General features: G+C 52.7%; 2 protein-coding genes across 9 annotated transcripts in view; one reads left to right on the top strand and one right to left on the bottom strand.

Moving 5' to 3' along the window:
* The window catches only part of NUDT17 (nudix hydrolase 17), a 7,304-nt gene extending 581 nt beyond the window's left edge, over nucleotides 1–6,723 (top strand). Inside the window, exons 2-8 of the mRNA XM_026656300.2 lie at nucleotides 216–338; nucleotides 1,075–1,258; nucleotides 2,054–2,079; nucleotides 2,598–2,690; nucleotides 3,340–3,438; nucleotides 3,951–4,087; nucleotides 4,865–6,723. Of these exons, the coding sequence (XP_026512085.1) occupies nucleotides 216–338; nucleotides 1,075–1,258; nucleotides 2,054–2,079; nucleotides 2,598–2,690; nucleotides 3,340–3,438; nucleotides 3,951–4,087; nucleotides 4,865–5,027 (825 nt within the window). The 3' untranslated portion in view covers nucleotides 5,028–6,723. The remainder of the gene's footprint in view (nucleotides 1–215; nucleotides 339–1,074; nucleotides 1,259–2,053; nucleotides 2,080–2,597; nucleotides 2,691–3,339; nucleotides 3,439–3,950; nucleotides 4,088–4,864) is intronic.
* The window catches only part of PIAS3 (protein inhibitor of activated STAT 3), a 36,965-nt gene continuing 24,886 nt past the window's right edge, over nucleotides 5,670–17,748 (bottom strand). For 6 of the 8 annotated variants that reach the window (XM_026656296.2, XM_026656294.2, XM_026656291.2 and 3 more), the window contains 9 exons: nucleotides 16,981–17,086; nucleotides 16,266–16,339; nucleotides 15,608–15,768; nucleotides 15,115–15,251; nucleotides 14,518–14,689; nucleotides 13,035–13,130; nucleotides 12,277–12,410; nucleotides 10,069–10,106; nucleotides 5,670–9,119 (listed from right to left, as the gene is read on the bottom strand). In XM_026656296.2, coding sequence (XP_026512081.1) covers nucleotides 8,856–9,119; nucleotides 10,069–10,106; nucleotides 12,277–12,410; nucleotides 13,035–13,130; nucleotides 14,518–14,689; nucleotides 15,115–15,251; nucleotides 15,608–15,768; nucleotides 16,266–16,339; nucleotides 16,981–17,086 — 1,182 coding nt within the window. In that variant the 3' untranslated portion in view covers nucleotides 5,670–8,855. The remainder of the gene's footprint in view (nucleotides 9,120–10,068; nucleotides 10,107–12,276; nucleotides 12,411–13,034; nucleotides 13,131–14,517; nucleotides 14,690–15,114; nucleotides 15,252–15,607; nucleotides 15,769–16,265; nucleotides 16,340–16,980; nucleotides 17,087–17,748) is intronic. The other 2 variants (XM_026656299.2, XM_026656297.2) reach the window with 1 other exon arrangement.

The following is a 17,748-nucleotide window of genomic DNA, read 5'->3' as shown; positions in this document are numbered from 1 at the left end:
GCTAGAGCAGGGGATCGGTCTCTCCGACTCCTGGCCTCTAGTCTCCACCTGGCCCCTGAGATGGCTGAGTCCCGTCTCCCCTCCGGAGCGGGGAGGATCCTGCCCGAGCTGCTGGGCTCTGTTGCCCACGGGTAACGTGTATAAAGGGCTGGGAGCCCCCCACGGAGCGTGGCGAGAAGACGGGGCCCGTGATTTCCCCGCTCTCTCTCTCGCAGAGCATCACCGGGCACTTCTGTGCGTCCCACGAGGACGAGGCGATGGTCAACTGCGGCTTGGACCAAAACCAGTTTGTCATTTCCGACAGCGAGTTCCCTGGCTCCACCCGGATCCTTCTAAAGGTCAGGACGTTGCGGGGGACGTCTGCAGCGGGGGGGTGGCACTTGTATCTAAACCGACGGGCTTGAGGGGAGTGAGCTTGAGTGGCTAGAGCAGGGGATTGGGCGTCAGGACGCCTGGGTTCCCCACTCCTCTCTGGGAGGTAGTGTGTTCTAGGAGTTAGAGCTGAACGCCGGCTGTCAGGACTCCTGGGTTCTATTTCCGGCTCTGTCACTGACTTGCTGCATGGCCTTGGGCAAGCAGTTGTGCCTCAGTTTCTCCACCTGCAAGCTGAGAACAGTCGGGTAATATCTGTAAAATCCTCAGCGCTCCCAGGCTGGTCAGTGCCGTGTAACTTACTAACGGACAAGAGCCCATGGCGTTTTCTGGGAGGAGGAAGGGGCTTAGCCCAGGGTCCTTGCCAAGGGAAGTCAAGCTGGTTCTGAGCTCCGAGGCTCCATGTGGAACACGACTGGGTATGTGATATTGGCTGCGGCGTGTCTAGTGACTGCCTGCATCAGCCGCGGATCCTGTCTGCTCCTCACGCTCTTTGCATAGTGAGAAGAGTTGGTCCAAAATGACCCCTCTGCTGTGTTAAGCCCCAGAGGTGGCTGCATGTCACAGCTGCTGCGCGTAGATACTTGGTGAAGCGTTTTGGGATGAAAGGTCCGACGGGCCTGATCCGGGAAGCCGTGGTCTCTTGCCGTGACTCCGGCTGGTGTGACTGTTACCAAACACACTCTCCTTTTCCTTCCCCAGAGACCGTCCTTTTGTCCCATCAAGCACCTGGAGGAGAGGCAGGCTGCCGCGCTGCCAGAGGCGCTCCGAGGCCGCGGGGTGGACGTGGGGGTGGCCGTCATCCTGCAGTCTGTCGACAGGAGAGTCTTGCTCACGCGAAGGGCCAAGAATCTCAGCATCTTCCCCAACATCTGGGTGCCCCCCGGTGAGAGGACGCGGACGAGGCTGGCTTAGAAACGGGCACTGCGGTGGGGACCTGGTGATGCGTCTAGCTGGGGTTTCCTGTCCATTGTCTGCCTGGCCCAGTTACGGGGGGGTTCTGTGGTCATTGGAAGGGGAAGAGGGTTGTTTAGAGGGAAGAGTCGGAGACTAGGAACTGAGCCTCTGAAGTTGTATTCCCAGGTCGAGGAAAGGAGTGCGGGCTAGTGGTTAAAGAGAGTGATTGGGAGGCAGGACTCCTGGGTTCCATTCTCTGACTTTGTCATGTGACCTTTGCCAAGTCAATTTCCCTCTCTTGGCCTCCCTCCCCTTCCCGCCCCGCGGTCCTTACCTACTGCACCGGGGTGTAACTCACTAGCCTCGTCGAGATCCTGCGGTGACAGGCGCTAGGGCTGCGCAGAGAATTAACCAGCAGGGAGCTGGAAGGAAATGAAACTGCCCAATGCTTTGTTAAACCAGCCCGGTAGGGGGAGAAAATGCTGCCGCCGGGAGATTGGCCGCTGCTGGGGGCCCCTGCCGTGGCTGGAGTGTTTCTTCTGCTACGGTTGTGTGTTATCCGTGCCGGCCAGGAGGCCAGTCATGGACCAGGTTCCCATGGTGCAAGGTGCTGTACAGACCCCGGAACAAAGACAATCCCTGCCCTCTCCCTCCAATCCACCATGGGCTGGGAGACCACCGTGGTCCAGAAGCGACAGCTGCTGGGAGCATCTCCATTGCCTCCGGGGGGGCGCTGGACCTGCTCACTGTGCCACTGACCCCTCCCGATTCTCTCCCCTTGCAGGTGGGCACATGGAGCCGGACGAACAGGTACCTCCTCGACCCGCCCTGCGGATTCCATCGGGGTTGGTTTGAATGGGCGAGTGGTGCTGCGGCAGGTGGGGAGCAGGGGGGAGTTTGAGCCCCGGGGCGAGAGGGATGGGAGGTGAATAAGGGGAGGGGATAGCAATTGCAGAGGGGTCTCTGTGCCTATTTGGGGAAGGGAATGGGGGGGATAAAGCTGAGCGTAGTGTAATTTTCCCTGGGATTTTCAAAGGGGAACGGGGGTAGGGGCTGCTTAGAGCCAGGGACGGCATCAGAGCTTCTGGGTTCTCGGTCTGACTCTGCCACGTAGCTGCTGCATGGGCTTGGACGAGTCACTTCCCCGCTCGGTGCCTCAGTTTCCCTATCTGTAAAGCGGGGTTGCCAGCTTAGCATGCAGAGGCTGGTGAAGCTCTTGAGTTCTGTGGCTAGGGGGCGCTGTTGCGGCGCAGCCTGGTACCAGGCGAACGTGGGACGCAGGCAGGCGGCGCCGGGCCGGCTCTCACCTCACTGTCCCTTGACCGTAGTTGCTGGAGGCGGGCCTGCGGGAGCTGCAGGAGGAGACAGGCTTGCGGCTGGAGCCGGGCGGGTTCTCCTGGAGGATGCTGGGCCTGTGGGAGGTAACTCCCCACTCTCCTGACCTGGGTCACGGAGAACCGCTCGGCCCGCGCCAGGTTCCGGAGAGGCGCAAATCTGGGATCGTCCCTGCTCAAAGCACCAGCCTCTCCTAGGCGGGGGGGGGCTAAGGGACCATGTTCGGCAACCAGCAGCAGTAGCTGACTCAAGCCTCTCCTGGGGACCAGCCACTAGGGGGCGATAGCTTCCCACCCTCCCCTAGCGTTGTGCTGCAACGAAAGGGATTGGGGACGAGCGCCCCCTCCTGAATCACCAGCACCCCCTGCAGTGGCTTCCACTGAGCCACCCCGTCCCAGGGGTTGGGAGGAGGTATTGCTGGGTTCAAGAGAGTGAGATAAGTCCCCCATCGATGGCTATTATTAGCCAGGGTGGCCAGGGACACAGCCCCATCCTCTGGGTGTCCCTAAACCTCTGACTTGCCCCAACTGCTCGTGTAGTGTTGCTAACAGCTGCAGCACCCTACCCCAGAGGCAGCTGCATTTCCCTGATGGCGTGAGCAGCTGTTTCCATTGCTTCACAACGTGTGCTAGAGGCCTTCAGGCTGAGGAATTCAGGATCCAGCCCTCGGTTTCTGCCTCTGGGGCGGGCATTCGGGGCTGCCTATTCCTAGCTCCTTGTTCTCCGTCTGCACAGTCCGTGTACCCGCCCATGCTGAGCAGAGGGCTGCCGAGGCGGCACCATGTTGTCGCGTACCTGTTGCTTCTTTCCACCGAGAGGCACCAGCAGCTGCAGGTGAGCGCCCCCGAGAGCGTTGGGGGGGGACAGTCTAAGGCAGCTGCAGGGGAGCATTGCTGGGGGGTGACTAGCGACCCCTGAGGGAGGGGACTGCTCGGCCCAGGAGAAGATGGTCAGGAGAGACGAGGTTGAGAATTGTTCTTACGTGCCCTGATGTACATCCGTTGCCTGGGCTTGCTGTCCCTAGACCCCAGCATCTTGAAGGCAGCCTTGGGGTGGCTGGCAGTACAGATTTCCTACATACAGCGCCACAAGCACTGGGCCTCAGCCCTGGGCGCGAGGGACCCTTCGAGGAATTCAGCCTCCACCGCCTGTTCAGACCTTGGCTTCTCTGCTGGTACCGGACTGATGACCAGCGCCCGCCCCTTAGGTTGGACAGTGATTCCAAGCTGGCTTAGAGGCCTATCTCCCAGCCCTTTGCCCGATTGGTGGGCAGCTGTGGTGACTCCAAGCCCCAGAGAGCTCTGAGCCCCTGCTCCCGGCACTCAGAGCCATGTGTTGGATTTCAGACGAGGATCAAGGCGGACGAGAGCGAGGTGAGCGCCTACGCCTGGCTGGAACCCCATGTTCTGGAGTGTATCGCGGCGGTCGAGGACGGAGCAGAGAACACGGGACACGTACCCAACAACCTCCCCCCAACCATCAAGTAAGGAGAGTGATTTGCCAACCCAGCCTGGCCTGTTTTCCTCTAAGAAGGGGGGGAATGATGATCTTCCCTTGGAGAGGCAGGACTCTGCTCCCCTGCCTCTGAAATGCAGCCAGGTCTGGGGAGGAGCATTGCAGCTTCCCAATGGGAAGTGGAAATGACTCTCCGGAGGGCAGAATGGAAGTGGCTAGGTTGGGATTTGACCACCGGACACGGGGTTAACACGCCTGGGCGGAAATGTTCTTTATTGGCCCCCGCACTGGGTGTCTCTGAACACCAGCAGCTCTTCTGCCCCCGTGCTGGACCGCTGCTGAGGGAGGCGTGTCCCACGCCCCAGAACTTCCCCTCAGCTTCTCTCATCTGTTCACCCAGGGCTAGATGGTCCCCCAGGCCAGGGAGCCACAGCTCCTACTGCCGTCAGCACCTGCCCTGCTGGGTGGGGACAAGCGGGGGGTGGGCTTTACAGGTTCCAGGTACCGCCCCCCAGTAGGGGCAGGGGCCCTGGCTCCAGCGCAGTCATGGGGGGGGGTGGGGGAGTGAAAGCTGCCCTGTATGTAACTCACACTAGAGCCTTGCCTTCAATTAAAGCTGGGAGGGGGGGAAGCCGCAGCCTGCCTTCCCCACTGCTCTAGGGGGAGCATTGCTCGGGGCGGATTAGCTGCCCATACAGCGCCGAACCCTCGCTGGCCATTCCGGGGCATTTCGTGCATCAGGCCTGCGCGGTGTTCTCCCTCCCTCATCGGCGTGACTGAGTAACGTCCATTACCATCTACCCAGAGCCACGGAGCTGAGCGGGTGCTTGGCCCGGCCCACGGAACTTCCTACCGCCACCTTCCTGAACACAGCACCTGCAGCGGGGGAAGATGTGGAACGGGTCAGCACCGGGACCAGGTTTGCCCTTCAGCTCTGGCTAGACACCTTAGCCGTGCGAGACAAGTGAGCAACGAAATCCCAGGCCCCGGCCTCCCCACAGGGCAGACAGCTGGGGAGTGGAGCGGCCGGCGAAGGAGGTCGGCTCCGTCACCACCTCCTGCCCTCGGACCTGGTTTTACCAAGCACGGCTGCCGAGGCCTGCCAAGAACGAAGTTCCTTCTCACCGCTCCAAGCCCTAGCAGGAAGGGAAGACGGGGAGTGGGGTCGCTCTCTGGCCCTCCCTCCTATGAAGGAAGCAATGGACAGGAAGGAAAGGCAAGTCCTGAATGGACTAGGTGGGAGTGCCAGCATTAAGCCCAAACCCCGGCTGCCTAGGACAGGGGGGAGTCGTTCACTGTCTTGGAAGCCAGAGTGTGGAGAGACACGTCAAGTAACATTAGAATAACCGCCCCTGCCCTAGCCATCCAAGTGTCTTGCTTAGCCAAAGGGTGCACTGAAGAGACAGCGTGTGTCAGTGGTTTGAGCTCAGGACTGCAAGCTAGGAACTTGTGTTCCAATTCCACCTTCCACTGACTACTTCGTGGCTCTGCCTCAGTTTCCCCTTGTGGAAAATGGGGCTAACGCACCCTTCTCCCCAGGTCCCAGCTGCTCAAATCCAGCTTGAACAGAGGCTTCTGCTCCACCAGTAACTGACACCGGCACAGTGGGGGGCTGTTTTGAACTTTATTATCTAAAAGGTAGTTTGCATATAATACAAAGTGTTGCAAATAATAAACAGCTGGATATCAAACGGACAGAATAAATAAACCAGAGAAAGTGGCTAGCTGCTTTTTAAAGGTGTCTAGATCATGTTTACCGTGTGAGAGAGAGCTTATAAAACACTAAGGGACTTCAGACAGTATCAAAACCCCAAGATGCTCCTTTACCCCCCAACCCCCCACACACCCTCTACACAAACAACTTGTATGTACAAAACTTGAAAACAGCCAGCGCTCCCTGTAAAGGCATAATACCTTAATGTCGGTCTCAGCTTCTAGCTACCTCAAGCACCACCTGTAGGTAACATTGAAAGTACCTGCCTCTCAAAGGGTACAGTGGAGCCACTATACTGTCACGTGAGTTGATCAGCCTGTGACTGGCCTTGGAGGAGACAGTACAAAGGACAGATGGGTAGGGTTACAAATGTGTATAGAAATCTGCCTTTACTGGGAGCTGGTCTGTCCATCCCCCCTCCCCCCAACATCAGAACTTTAAAAACCCACAAACAATTATGTTCCCACTGAAATGTACACAGTACATTTGTTCTGGTCCTAAGTCCCTTTTCAGCTTGGTGCTGGGAAGATGAGCAGAGAGAAAGGGGTTTGCAAAAGTCCAGTAATCTCTCAAAGCACCATTTTTCCAAAAAGCAAATCCTCTACCTAGCACTTCTCCACCAAGGATTTCAAAGCAGTTCACACAAGTGGGGAAGGAGAATTCTTGTTTTACAGACAGCTACGTCTGTCACTTGGGAGATTTTCAGGTGAAAAGTCCCAAGCAAGCTAGTTCTGAGGGCCGGTATTTTGAAGGAGACTGTAGTAGCTGGTTCATCATTTTCCAGCCGACCGCTCTTTAAATGAAGAGCATCAGTGGACTCATCCCTCTCCAAAACAGAGGGAAAATGATCAGCGCAACTAAGCCTGGGCGAAGCATGCAAGGTAAAGCTGCACCTTAACTATTCCTCAGTAGGATTTACAACTTTTATTGCATTCAGAAATTCACTACAACTATGATACAAGAACCATTAAAGTCACAGTAGGATTCTGGGCACAGCTACCCCAGACCACCCTTCTCCAGAAATACAGGGAAATTGGTTTGTTTTAAAGTTCTTGGGGGGGGGGGGGGAAGGTGCAAAAAATTGCTACATATTATACCATTCTGAATGCCGTTTTGTCCGTCTTGATGCATCGAACTCATGTGCCAATCTTGCTACAGTAATAAAAATATGAACTCGGCTGTAGGTACTTGGGGTAGTTTAGCGAGACCTTGGTTACGCAGGACACTCGCAGCAGCAGCTGTGATGCTGTAAAGGCTACAAACTAAGGTATACATTTAAATACATAAATAAATTGTGCAACAGGCAATGCGCTGTCCCCGCGCAGGCGCTGCAGCGGGGACAACACAACCTTCATTTAGTCCTCAGGAGATAGACACAGGGAGGTCTTTGGAGTTTTGGATGTACAAAAGCGGCAACTGAAAATATAGATAAAGCTTTGTTCTCTGTACAGATCTGTATTGGAAATACTTAGGAGGAGGAAAACAAATCGACATTTAAAAAAAATACATCGTAATTACAACCGAGACAGACCAGTGCCTCCACGAGGGGATGGATGGGTGACAAAAGCCCTGGCAGTCACCCTGCTACGCCTCCGCTCGATACTGTCCTATCTGCAGGAGGGTTCGCAAGCAAGAATCCCCTCCCCACCCCACCCCCGCTTGCCTCCTCTAGCATCCCAATAAAGAACTGCATCAACCCATGTGTAAATGCCACTGATGGGACATCCATTCAAATGGCCGCTTTTTGCCTTGATTCTTACCCAAAAAAAGGGAAGTCGTAATGAGGACACAAAACTAAAACAGCAGCCAGGAAATGGCTGACTTTAAAGGGACTGTGGGTGGGGAACATTCATAATTAAGAAGTTAACGTTTCCTTTCCTGCGCTACTCGTAATGCCACAGGTTGTTCAATTTTAAAAAAAACATTTAAAAAATCTCTCTTTTCTCCTTGAAAACGGATCGATCAGTTTCTCTTTCTGGTTCTCACCCACGAGCACATTCGGTTACAAACACGAGAGGTTTGCACCAGGGTTTGGAGAACGGATTCGCTCAGTAGAGCTGAGTTTGTATGTTGCTTTGGGTCATACAATCGAGGGCGAGGTGGGAGGGAGCCCCAACTGCTCACCTGCTTAATGGGAACACTTAAGTGCACGTAGGCTGCAGCTTCACCCTCCGCTCCGTGGCTAGGTCTCTGCTGGGGAATGTCCATATTTGCTGGATGGGGTTTGGAATCTGGGCTCAGTTATAGCATCTCTCTCCCTGCCCATTTGGTTATTTAAACCCTGGGACGGCAGAGGGTCTCGGCACAGCCTGGTAGCTGGAAGCAGAAGTTTGCTAGCCTCTTTCTGAGTCACCAGCTCTATGCTCTAACCCAGGGTTGGGAGGGCAGACTCCCCAGGGAAGGAGGGGAGCAAAGAAGAGGATCAAGGAATCAAGAATGCCCTAGGAGCCCAGATCCAGCTCAATCCCTACTGCCAAAGTGCTTGTGTTGGTGCATAAAAGCAGCGGGCAGCTCCCTGAAAGACACCCACCCACCTTCCATCCATGCCTGGAGGGTTGCTGGACTCAGACAAGTTTCTCTCTTCACCCCACTCCAGGGAGTCAGCAGTGGTGTGGTGCAAAGGGATGCAGAAGGTGACATCCCCGGGGGAGGGGGAATGGCTGCTAAGTCCTGCTTTGGCCACTAGATGATGCTGTTCTAGCAGGACAGCACCAAGGTGGGGATTATCACTGTAGGATCTTTGTGCGGAATCCTACCAAAAAATAAAAGTTAAAAACACAGTTTTAAAATGGTCTTGAAAAACAGAGGTTAGCATTTACCCCCTGCCCACCGGCACCCCCCAGCAAGCGGGACCAGTATGCTCAGGCGAGCGCGTGCAGAACTGAAAGCCCCGCCTGTGAGGCTCCAAGGCTGGACGTAACGGGGGAGTTGCCCTGACCGAGACACACACTTAGGAGACCTGTTATTGGCTGGGTCCTTTCCATCCCAGACAAAAACCCAACTCAACAGCAGCTGCTGAAAGTCTGCTTTTCTCTCCCATCCTTGGGGGGAAACGAGATGCCAGCGTGGCCTGGGCCTGGGGCTAGTCTAAGGAAATGATGTCCGGCCTGCAGCCCGGGAGAGCTGCGCTGTTACTCATTGTCCCGCTGTGCCCATGGCTCTCCCGCAGCGTGTTGGTGGAGACAATGCTGCTGATGCGCCCGCTGGCGGGGCTGATGCTGTTGTGGGATCCTGCCATGACGGGAGCCAGGGGGTTCATGAAATGGGTAGATGTGCCTCGGTACTGGAAGAAATGGCTCAGGGCGTCCTGTTCATCCAGGGAGGTGATCACGGAAGGGCTGTAGTGCTGCCAGGCAAAGAATAGGGCATCAATCGTCAGGCTGGGTGCCTATTCAAAACCCTCCCCCCTCCCAAAACACCCTTGGGTGCTTAGAGCGCTGGCGGTGCCCAATCTGCAAGGGGAACAGACATCACTGCTTGCGCTACCAAGAGGGGGGGAAAGGGAACAGCAAGCAAGGAAAGAATTGAGTCACAAGTGATGCTCCTGAGAATTGGGGGAACTGTACCAGTTTACCAAGACTTCACCTGAGCCCGCTGCTTCCCATTTGGTATAACCCGCCAGAGAGCTTGGGCTTTGCTGTAGCTGGCACGCCATGGCAGGTTAGAACGGCGCATCTGAACAGGAGACACGCAGTGGTGGCGAGACAAGGCCCAGGAAGGTGAAAGGAGCCTATTGTACCAGCTCTGAAAGGAAATCGCGCTCCAAGCTCCCCTAAGTCAGAAGAAGGTATATCTAGCTAGCTCGATCACCCGCTCTGCCCTGAGTCACCTGTGAAAGGATCAAATGCCAGGCAGGCAGAGAGCAAAAAAACAAAAATATACGCCCACTTTCTAAACTGCACTGCAAGTTTGTCCAGATTCACTAGCAGGTACGTGATACATTTTCCACTCAGCGCCCTACCCCCTTCCAGAACCTGGAGCAGTGAGGCAGGGTGAAGGACACAGGTGCAAATAAGGAAAAGAAGAGTCATGTATCGAAAGCAAGAATCCAGCATTCCAAGCCACAGACAGCACATGGACCATTCCAGGCAACAATGGAACCCAAAGGCACGTGGCTGTGCTTGGCCATGTGAAAGTTGGCCACATCAGGCCCGGATTGCTACAGTGGAGGAGGCGGAGAATTGGCTGAGAGGAAAAGGACAGGGTCACTGGGCTACAGATTTGCCAGGGAGGAAAAGGAAAAAAATAAAATAAAAAATAGAGAGAGAAAGACAGCGCCCCCCAAACAACCTTACCTGATTTTCACTTTGAAGGAAGGTAAACAAATCCAGACCTAGAAAAATAAAAGGGGAAAAATAACTTAATGGTAAATAAATGTATGGGGGAGGGAGCCAATTTGTGCTAGATTTCAAGAGTCAACTAATGGGATGGGATGTAATTGCTTCTTTAGAGACTGTGTTACGTCCGATCCACCTCAATGCTGTAGGTCAGTAACGGACCATGATGCTGCCTTTTGGCCAACACCGGGGAGAGAAGTGGGAACTTTCAGAGCTAAAGGCATAAGCTGCTACAGCTTGAGCTAACAAGCCAAGGCTCTGGAGCTGCAGTTGTCACAACTAGGATCCTCTCTAGACTGGCAGAGGGGGGAGCTGTGGTGCACACCCCCCGGTGGGCTACAAAGCCCTCTGTAACTGATCATGTAGCCTTGGTGTTGAAATACATCGGGGGCCAGATTCTCACGTGTACACGTCTGGCAGCGTTAGGGAACCTTAAAGTGGGTGCGTGTCCCATCATCACTGGGCAAAATTTACTAGCACATTTGCCAACTATCTATAGGATTCACTTTAAATAAGAATCCTTAACATCATGCACTGCTGAAGTGCAGCCATCTCGGGGGTGGAACGCAGCAGCTGTTTAACAGCGCTCAGCAACGCTACCAAGCAGCTGAGGATGGGGGAGTGCAAAGCGTGTTTACAAAAGGAAGCCACAGGTGGAATTTAGGGAGGCAATGTCCCAAAGCGGAATGGCCCAGATGCTGGTGTTGACAACATTTTTCTTGCAAAATGCACCCTAGGTCCTTCGTGTCACAAAGCTCAGGGCTAGAGCTGGGTGAAGAGGGTTTTTTTGTTGCCAAAAAAATGTAGTTTCGGTCGACCCGAAACTGTTGCCTGGGATGGGGGAGACGGAATCATGACTCTGGAGCAGAGATTTGAGCTCAGATTGACCCCCTCCCTGGTGAACACCCCACCCACTATGCTACAGACTACTCTGGGGTGGGCTGCCCTCAGTCTTTTCTGTTGCAACTGTTCCACTTTGCATAAACGGTTAAATGTTCATTGGGCCAAAGAGAGAGCAACTCTCTAGGCCGGCGAGTAAGGCCTCACCCAGGAGGGAGGAGACGTGGGTTCAGATCCCTCCTGTGATTCCAGCAGAATGAAATGAAATTTTTTGTACAACCCGAAATGGACACCCATGTGCTGATGCCAGACAGCTAGGAACCAGCTAGTTTATCAACGCTTCCTAACAGGCCATCAGCCTGTTACCGTGCAAGGGTTCCACCAGCCAAGGAGGAGGGAGTGTGCTCAGTGGTCTGTGTGGGGGACTGGAAATTAGAACACTGCTCGTCCAGTCTCTGCCCCTGACTTGCTGTGTGACCTCAGGGCAAGTCGCTTTCTCCCTCTCTCTGTCCCCATCTGTAAAGTTGGAATTTTAAGGTCTCCTTCAGTGGGGCATGGCGAGTGATTTTTGTGAAGCACTTGGAGAGATTCAGATGACAGGAAGCGGTTTTCTAGAGCAGTGAACTATTGCCTTGCAATCTTAGATCAGGCCTGAGGAGGTTGCAACTGAAGGACACAAATCTCTCCACTCTTCCAGGGTGGAGATATCCTATCCTATCTCCTAGAACTGGAAGGGACCTTGAAAGGTCATCGAGTCCAGTCCCCTGCCTTCACTAGAAGGACCAAGTACTGATTTTGCCCCAGATCCCTAAGTGGCCCCCTCAAGGATTGAACTCACAACCCTGGGTTTAGCAGGCCAATGCTCAAACCACTGAGCTATCCCTCCCCCCCTGGAGCTGGCTACCTTCATTTGGCAGCCACGGGAGCAAGACCAGGAATGGAAATCTCTGGTCATGAAAAGCATTAGCCACCAGGCCAGCTAATGGGTAGATCTTCTCCATCCTCTGTTACTAACAATCAGCTTTTAATTTATTCTGCCTCACTAAGGAGCTCACCTGCAGGTCTGCAGAAATCTCGCACCAGGCTCCTGCTTCCTGGCTAAGAGACATCTGCCATTCAACTATCTGTGCTCTGATCGGCAACGGTCATGAGGCTGCTCCAAGCCTTACAAGGCTGGGCGAAAGAGCGGCCCAAGTGCCTTTGTGGGTTAGATCATACGTAACTGATTGGGAGGCCACGGGCGCTGGTTGCTACAGCTGAGGTCTCGGTCTGGTAAACTGGTACAGTTGCCCGAATAGGTGATTTGGAAAGCGCTGCTCTCCTTACCTTGAATCTCTGAGGGCACCTGGTAGGAAGGATGGTATTCAGGGATTGGGAGGCTGGAGAGATAGTCGCTGCCGATAGCTGCCATGGGAGGACTTCGAAGCACAGAGGATGGCTGGTGATCAACATTTAACACCCTGAAATGGAACAGAAACCCAATAAGGCAGAGCAAAGCGACCACAACTCCGGGCGTGAAACACACCAGCAGCCTGCCCTTTAAGTCAGGGACAGTGAAGCACCAGGAAGAAACCCCAAGAGACAATACTGGACACCAAGCGGCAGGCCCCACCCCATCATGGGAAATGAGACACAGATGCAGCGTCACCATCTGTCCTGAACGCCCAGCCCCGTTAGGCCTCAGTTTCAGGTGTCAGAGCTTATCAGTGACTAGGGTGCCTCCATCCTGGTCACGGCATGTTCCCAGAACCGTTATCAGATGTCCTACCCATGCCCTCCGCTTGTGCACAGAGGGGAGCCAGCGTCATGCAGTGGGCAGAGCACTGACTGGGACTCAGGAGACCAGGGTTCTACACCCGGCTCTGTCACTGGCCTGCTGGGTGACCTTGGGCAAATCACTTCCCCAAATCTGTGCCTCTGTTTCCCCATCTGTAAAATGGGGATAACGCTACTGATCTCTAGTGGAAAGCATATTCTGAAGTCTACGGATGGAAAGCGCTATATAAAAGCCAAATATTACTAGCAAGAGAAAGAACACGAGGTCACCTGTTTAAAGATACACGGCTAAAATAAAAATCACTTACAAAAAAATCTGACTTGGATCTAAGGTACTTCTATAGCCTCCATTACGGCAGTACCTGAGCGCCTCACAACCTTTAGTGTTTATCCTTCCAACTCCCCTGTGAGATAGGGAAACGTTATTTATCCCCATTGTACAGAGGAGGATCCCACCACCCTGCTCTTATCCATCGCTTGTTATCAGTAGATCTCATAGAAGGTCAGTATCATTCTTCCTGTTTTAATGATGGAGAAACTGAGGCCCAGATCTGCAAAGGATCTTCCACTGATTTCAATACCTTTGTGGATCTGGGCCAGAGAGACTACGGGTACGTCTACACTGCAAAAATCATCATCACCACCACTGCAAATCTTAGAGCCGGGGTCAACTGACTCAGACTTGCGGGGTTCTTGCTATCAGGTCAAATACAGCAGTGTAGATGTTCCTGCTCAGGTGGGGCCCAGGCTCTGTCACCCAGCAAGAGAGGGGTAGGTTTCAGAGCGCGGGCTCCAGCCCAAGAGGGATCGGCTACACTTGTAGCCCCACAGCACCATCCGCAGTAAGTTGATCCGAGCTCGGAGACTCACTGCTGTGGAAAATTATATATATATATTTTTTATATCAGTGTAGACATGCTTTAAGTGACAGGCACAAGGGCCCCTTCATCATACAGGGGCTGATCCTGCTGCTGTTGAAGAAGCAATATAAGCCACAATCCCATCAGACAGAGTTTCTCAAAGTGTGAGGCATGCACCCCCTCCCAGGGGCACAAAGGACTGACCAAGGAGGGGCACAACACCCGTGCCACGGAGAGAGGACAGTGCCCAAATTAATTTCTCTCTTAAATGGTTTCTGACATTTGGAAACCAGACAAGGGAAAAGCACGGTCTGTCCTGCTCTACACAGAAATTATATGCCCAAAAGTTGATACAAACTCCTGCATTTTTGTCCGTCAGTCAAACCAGCAAATAAACCACCAAAGTTGTCATGCCCATGCTACATATTCCAGGCCTCTGAAATCAGTACAATTCCCCAGACACTCTGCTATACCTGAGCGGGCACCAGTTCAACACGAAGCGATCGTGAAACTCAAATACAATGAGGGCTACACCGAGTTAGTGAGACGTCACACTTTGTGAATTAGAAAAAGGAGTCACATAAAGGAAAGCAGTATCTAAGACAGTGACACAGGTTATCGATCCCCATGCTTCAGGGAACGCTCTGATCATGGCCCAGGGTCAAGCTGAGATGTGCCTCCCACCCCCTTATACTATGGTATCAATACAACTGGCAATGTGTATTACTGCGAGGGTGGAGAGTTTGCTTTCCCCAAGCGTCCTGTATAGACTTCTAGAGACAGGACACAGGACTACCGAGACCACTGGCCTGGTCCAATACATTTTCTATGAATGGGACAAGCTGCCTCTCCTTGTTACTGTGACATCTGCAGCATGCAGGAAAGAGAGCAAAGAGGAAAACCCAGAAAGGGTTTATAAGACGTGTCCTACTCCTTGGGCCCTACTGCTGACGGGATAGCCACAGTGGAGACAGGGCACTGTTTCTTGATAGGAGGCTCCTCTTCATCTGATGAGCTGTCCAGCGTGAGGTCGATGACCTCCACTTGCTTTTTGCTCTCCAAGGAGTGCTTTCCGTCGGAGCCCACGGCATAAAGGGAGCTGGCTGCAGAGAGAGGGAAAGCAAGAAGCTGCAGTTAGCCAAGGTAGCTGAAGGCAAAGCATTGCACTTCTATAGCATCTTCCATCCGAGGATCTCAAATAGCATTAAGCCTCATAGTAAAAGTGTCATCCCTTTTTATAACAGAGTATTAACACTGGTGTCCTAGCTAAATTTCAGCCTACCTAGAATTACCCTCTGCAGTTTCAACTGGACATGGGATTCTTCTTCCTTTCCCATCGTAAGCGGTTATGTAGCACTGCGGTGCCCTGTTAAACACCTGCCGTGTTTCTTGGCTGCACTTCAGTGGTGCAGCGACCCGCATATACAGATCGTATTTCAAGTATCTGAAATGCTTTGGACCCTTCCAGAGAAAGGTGCTATGGAAAAGCAAGACATTTTTAAAGAGATGGTGCCCGTAGCTCCCGTACCCTCAATCCCATTGTACGTAGATGTCGGGCACACCTCCTGGTTTTCTTTCTTGGGCTTCATGGGACACCAGGAGCCATCTTCCATGAACTGGATCTCATCACAGTCCGTGCACGAGTTGAGGATTTCCATGAACAACCTGTCACACAATTGAGCAAGAGCATAAGCTGAAAAAAGCCATCCATGAAAAGACCCGCACCTCTGAGGGAGCCTGCCTGGCCCTGAACGCTTGGGTGTTGATGGTACAGACATGAGGGGGGCTCATGGTACAGACATGATGGGCTCCGGGGACTGGTAAATGAAATATAGAGAATTACATTTCCAAGTCCAGCTCAGGCCAGTACTGACCAGGAGTCAGGCTGCTCTATGTGGAATGACTGGGAGTGTTAGACTAAGTGGTTCAAGGCAGGGACTGTCTGTACATACCAACATTAAGGGATTAGCCTAAAAAGAGTTTCCAGGCTGGTCTTGGACCCAGAAACCTACTCGGCTTACCCATCAATGATCAGGCTATCATAGGGGGCTTTCTTATCACACACAGGGCAGGTCCATGTAGGTTTCTTCTCGTTCATCTGAAGGTAGAGCGCCGCGTCAAAGCACTGGAGGTGGGTACAGGTAATGGCTCGGCAGGGTACTATTAGCCTCATCTTACCCAGCTGGAAGACAGAGAAAGGAGAAATTAACACGGTTTGATACAAAGTGCTTCCACGGGGCACCAGTAGAAACCAACAAGTCCCATTTTTTCCTATTCTGGCCCTTTCACTGAACGTGCCCAGGAGGGGTATGTGATGTAGCATCAACTAAGGCTTCACCATGGATGGGAAAGCTGAACCTCCTTGGATCTCCCACCCCACACATACATACTAACTGGTGAAAGTGGAAAACTTTACACTGCCTTAGTCAGTATCACCCAGTTTAGGCTATGCCCAGAAAATACTATATACATATGGGTGTATACGCTGAAAAGTTTGGATCAGCATTTCCAGCCAACTTTTACGCATGGGGAAAAGGGGCTGGTTTAATAAAAAGACTCCCAAGGAGGAGAACCTTTTATAAAACCGGAACAGCAGCATTAGTTTTGCTGTTCCCGCATGACATTTTTGAGCAAACACCAAGTGGATGTTGACGCATAGAGAACTCGTATAGAACCCACCGGACACATGAGAGAAACCCGTAAGCTCGTTGTCGCTATCTCGCTGTCGGGATCAGCTGTTAATTTTTCTTTGACTGAAAGGAAAGAAGTTTCTCAGGTCTATTAAAAGTGTTAGTGATATTTTTAAGATTATATATCTTATAGTATGAAGTTAGCTATCTAGGAAGTGTTTATGGCAGCAAACACATCATTTCTATTGTATTAGACCCTACAGGCCCCAATCAGGGCTCCCTTGGGCATATAACAAAAAAAGATCTTACAACCTACCTTGAAGAGGAAACAACCGGCGGAAACGACAGACAAAGGGAACACGCTACCGGTGAGCCAGCCTACGATTAGTGCACTAAACACCAAGCACAACCACCAGCTGCCTAATCATTGTTAAGTGTTGGACAGACATCCCAGCACAGAGGGGTTTTTAAGGAGAGCTTGAAAGGAGGAGGGCAGCCTTGTGAATTTTTACATGATGTTACCAGCAGCCACGCAGTTTAACCCCCTTCCCTCTACTCACAACTCAGGTATCTTTGTTTTCGACGGCAGTTCATGCTTTTCATAAAAATGGGACTGGTTGTATGTGTAACCTTATGCGTATGTGTGTTTGCAAGAGGGCATATGGGAATTGGGGCTTCCCTAGTTTGCTGTGGTAGGATTCAGACCTATTCAGCTAGAGATCGTGTAACAAACAGTTAAAAAACTTAAAGCAGCAGCTACTCACTCAGGGCCCGGGAGTGGTCTGGGTTCCGAATGCCCTTGGCTCTTAGCTTCTGTAGCAGTGTGACTGAAGTCAGCTGTTTCACCAGGTAAACTGACAGAGAGTAGTTCTATTGACAGAAAGACTGATGTTAGGCCTTCTAGCCTGCAAAGCAAACTGCTGGGGAAGAGGGCTCGTCTCTGTTTGCAAAGGCTGGAGTAACTGTACAGTGCTGTAAAAAGGGATTTTTAACAACTACTAGTGACACTTTGTACCTGTATAACACCTTCCTTAATGTCTGTACAGGCCCACACAAATGTCTGTACAGGCCTTTCCACAAAAAATTCTTGTGCGCTCCCACACTAGCCCTGCAGGGGGAGGCCTGGCTCCTTTTCAGGAGTTGCACCTCAGGTCTTTGGGATCGTTGGCAGGGGTCTACTGGGACCAGCTGTCCTTCCCCTGACCCCCTTTGGAGTTAATGAAATCCAACTTTTGGGGAGCCTCCACAAGGGGACCCATGCTTTAGGCACTCCCCTTTGGTAGCTGGGCCTACTGTCTACAAATTGATCTGCCAACCGGCCCACACTACGTGAATTCTAGGTGTCCAATCCGCTAACCACCCACAAGCTCCAGGGGACACATTTCACACAATTGCTCTAAACTCCTCATACAAAGATTCCAGAGTGGCCTCTTTACCCCACTGTGGGAACAATTGCCTATCAAGGTGCCAACCTCCATGTACATCACCTCCTTGTTCTTTTACACACCCCGAAACCTTTTCTCGTAGGCCTC

This window comes from Terrapene carolina, unplaced genomic scaffold (genome assembly GCF_002925995.2).
Source record: "Terrapene carolina triunguis isolate 2854851 unplaced genomic scaffold, T_m_triunguis-2.0 Scaffold227, whole genome shotgun sequence".
Lineage (NCBI taxonomy): Eukaryota > Metazoa > Chordata > Testudines > Emydidae > Terrapene > Terrapene triunguis.
This window is presented reverse-complemented; position numbering and strand designations above follow the sequence as displayed.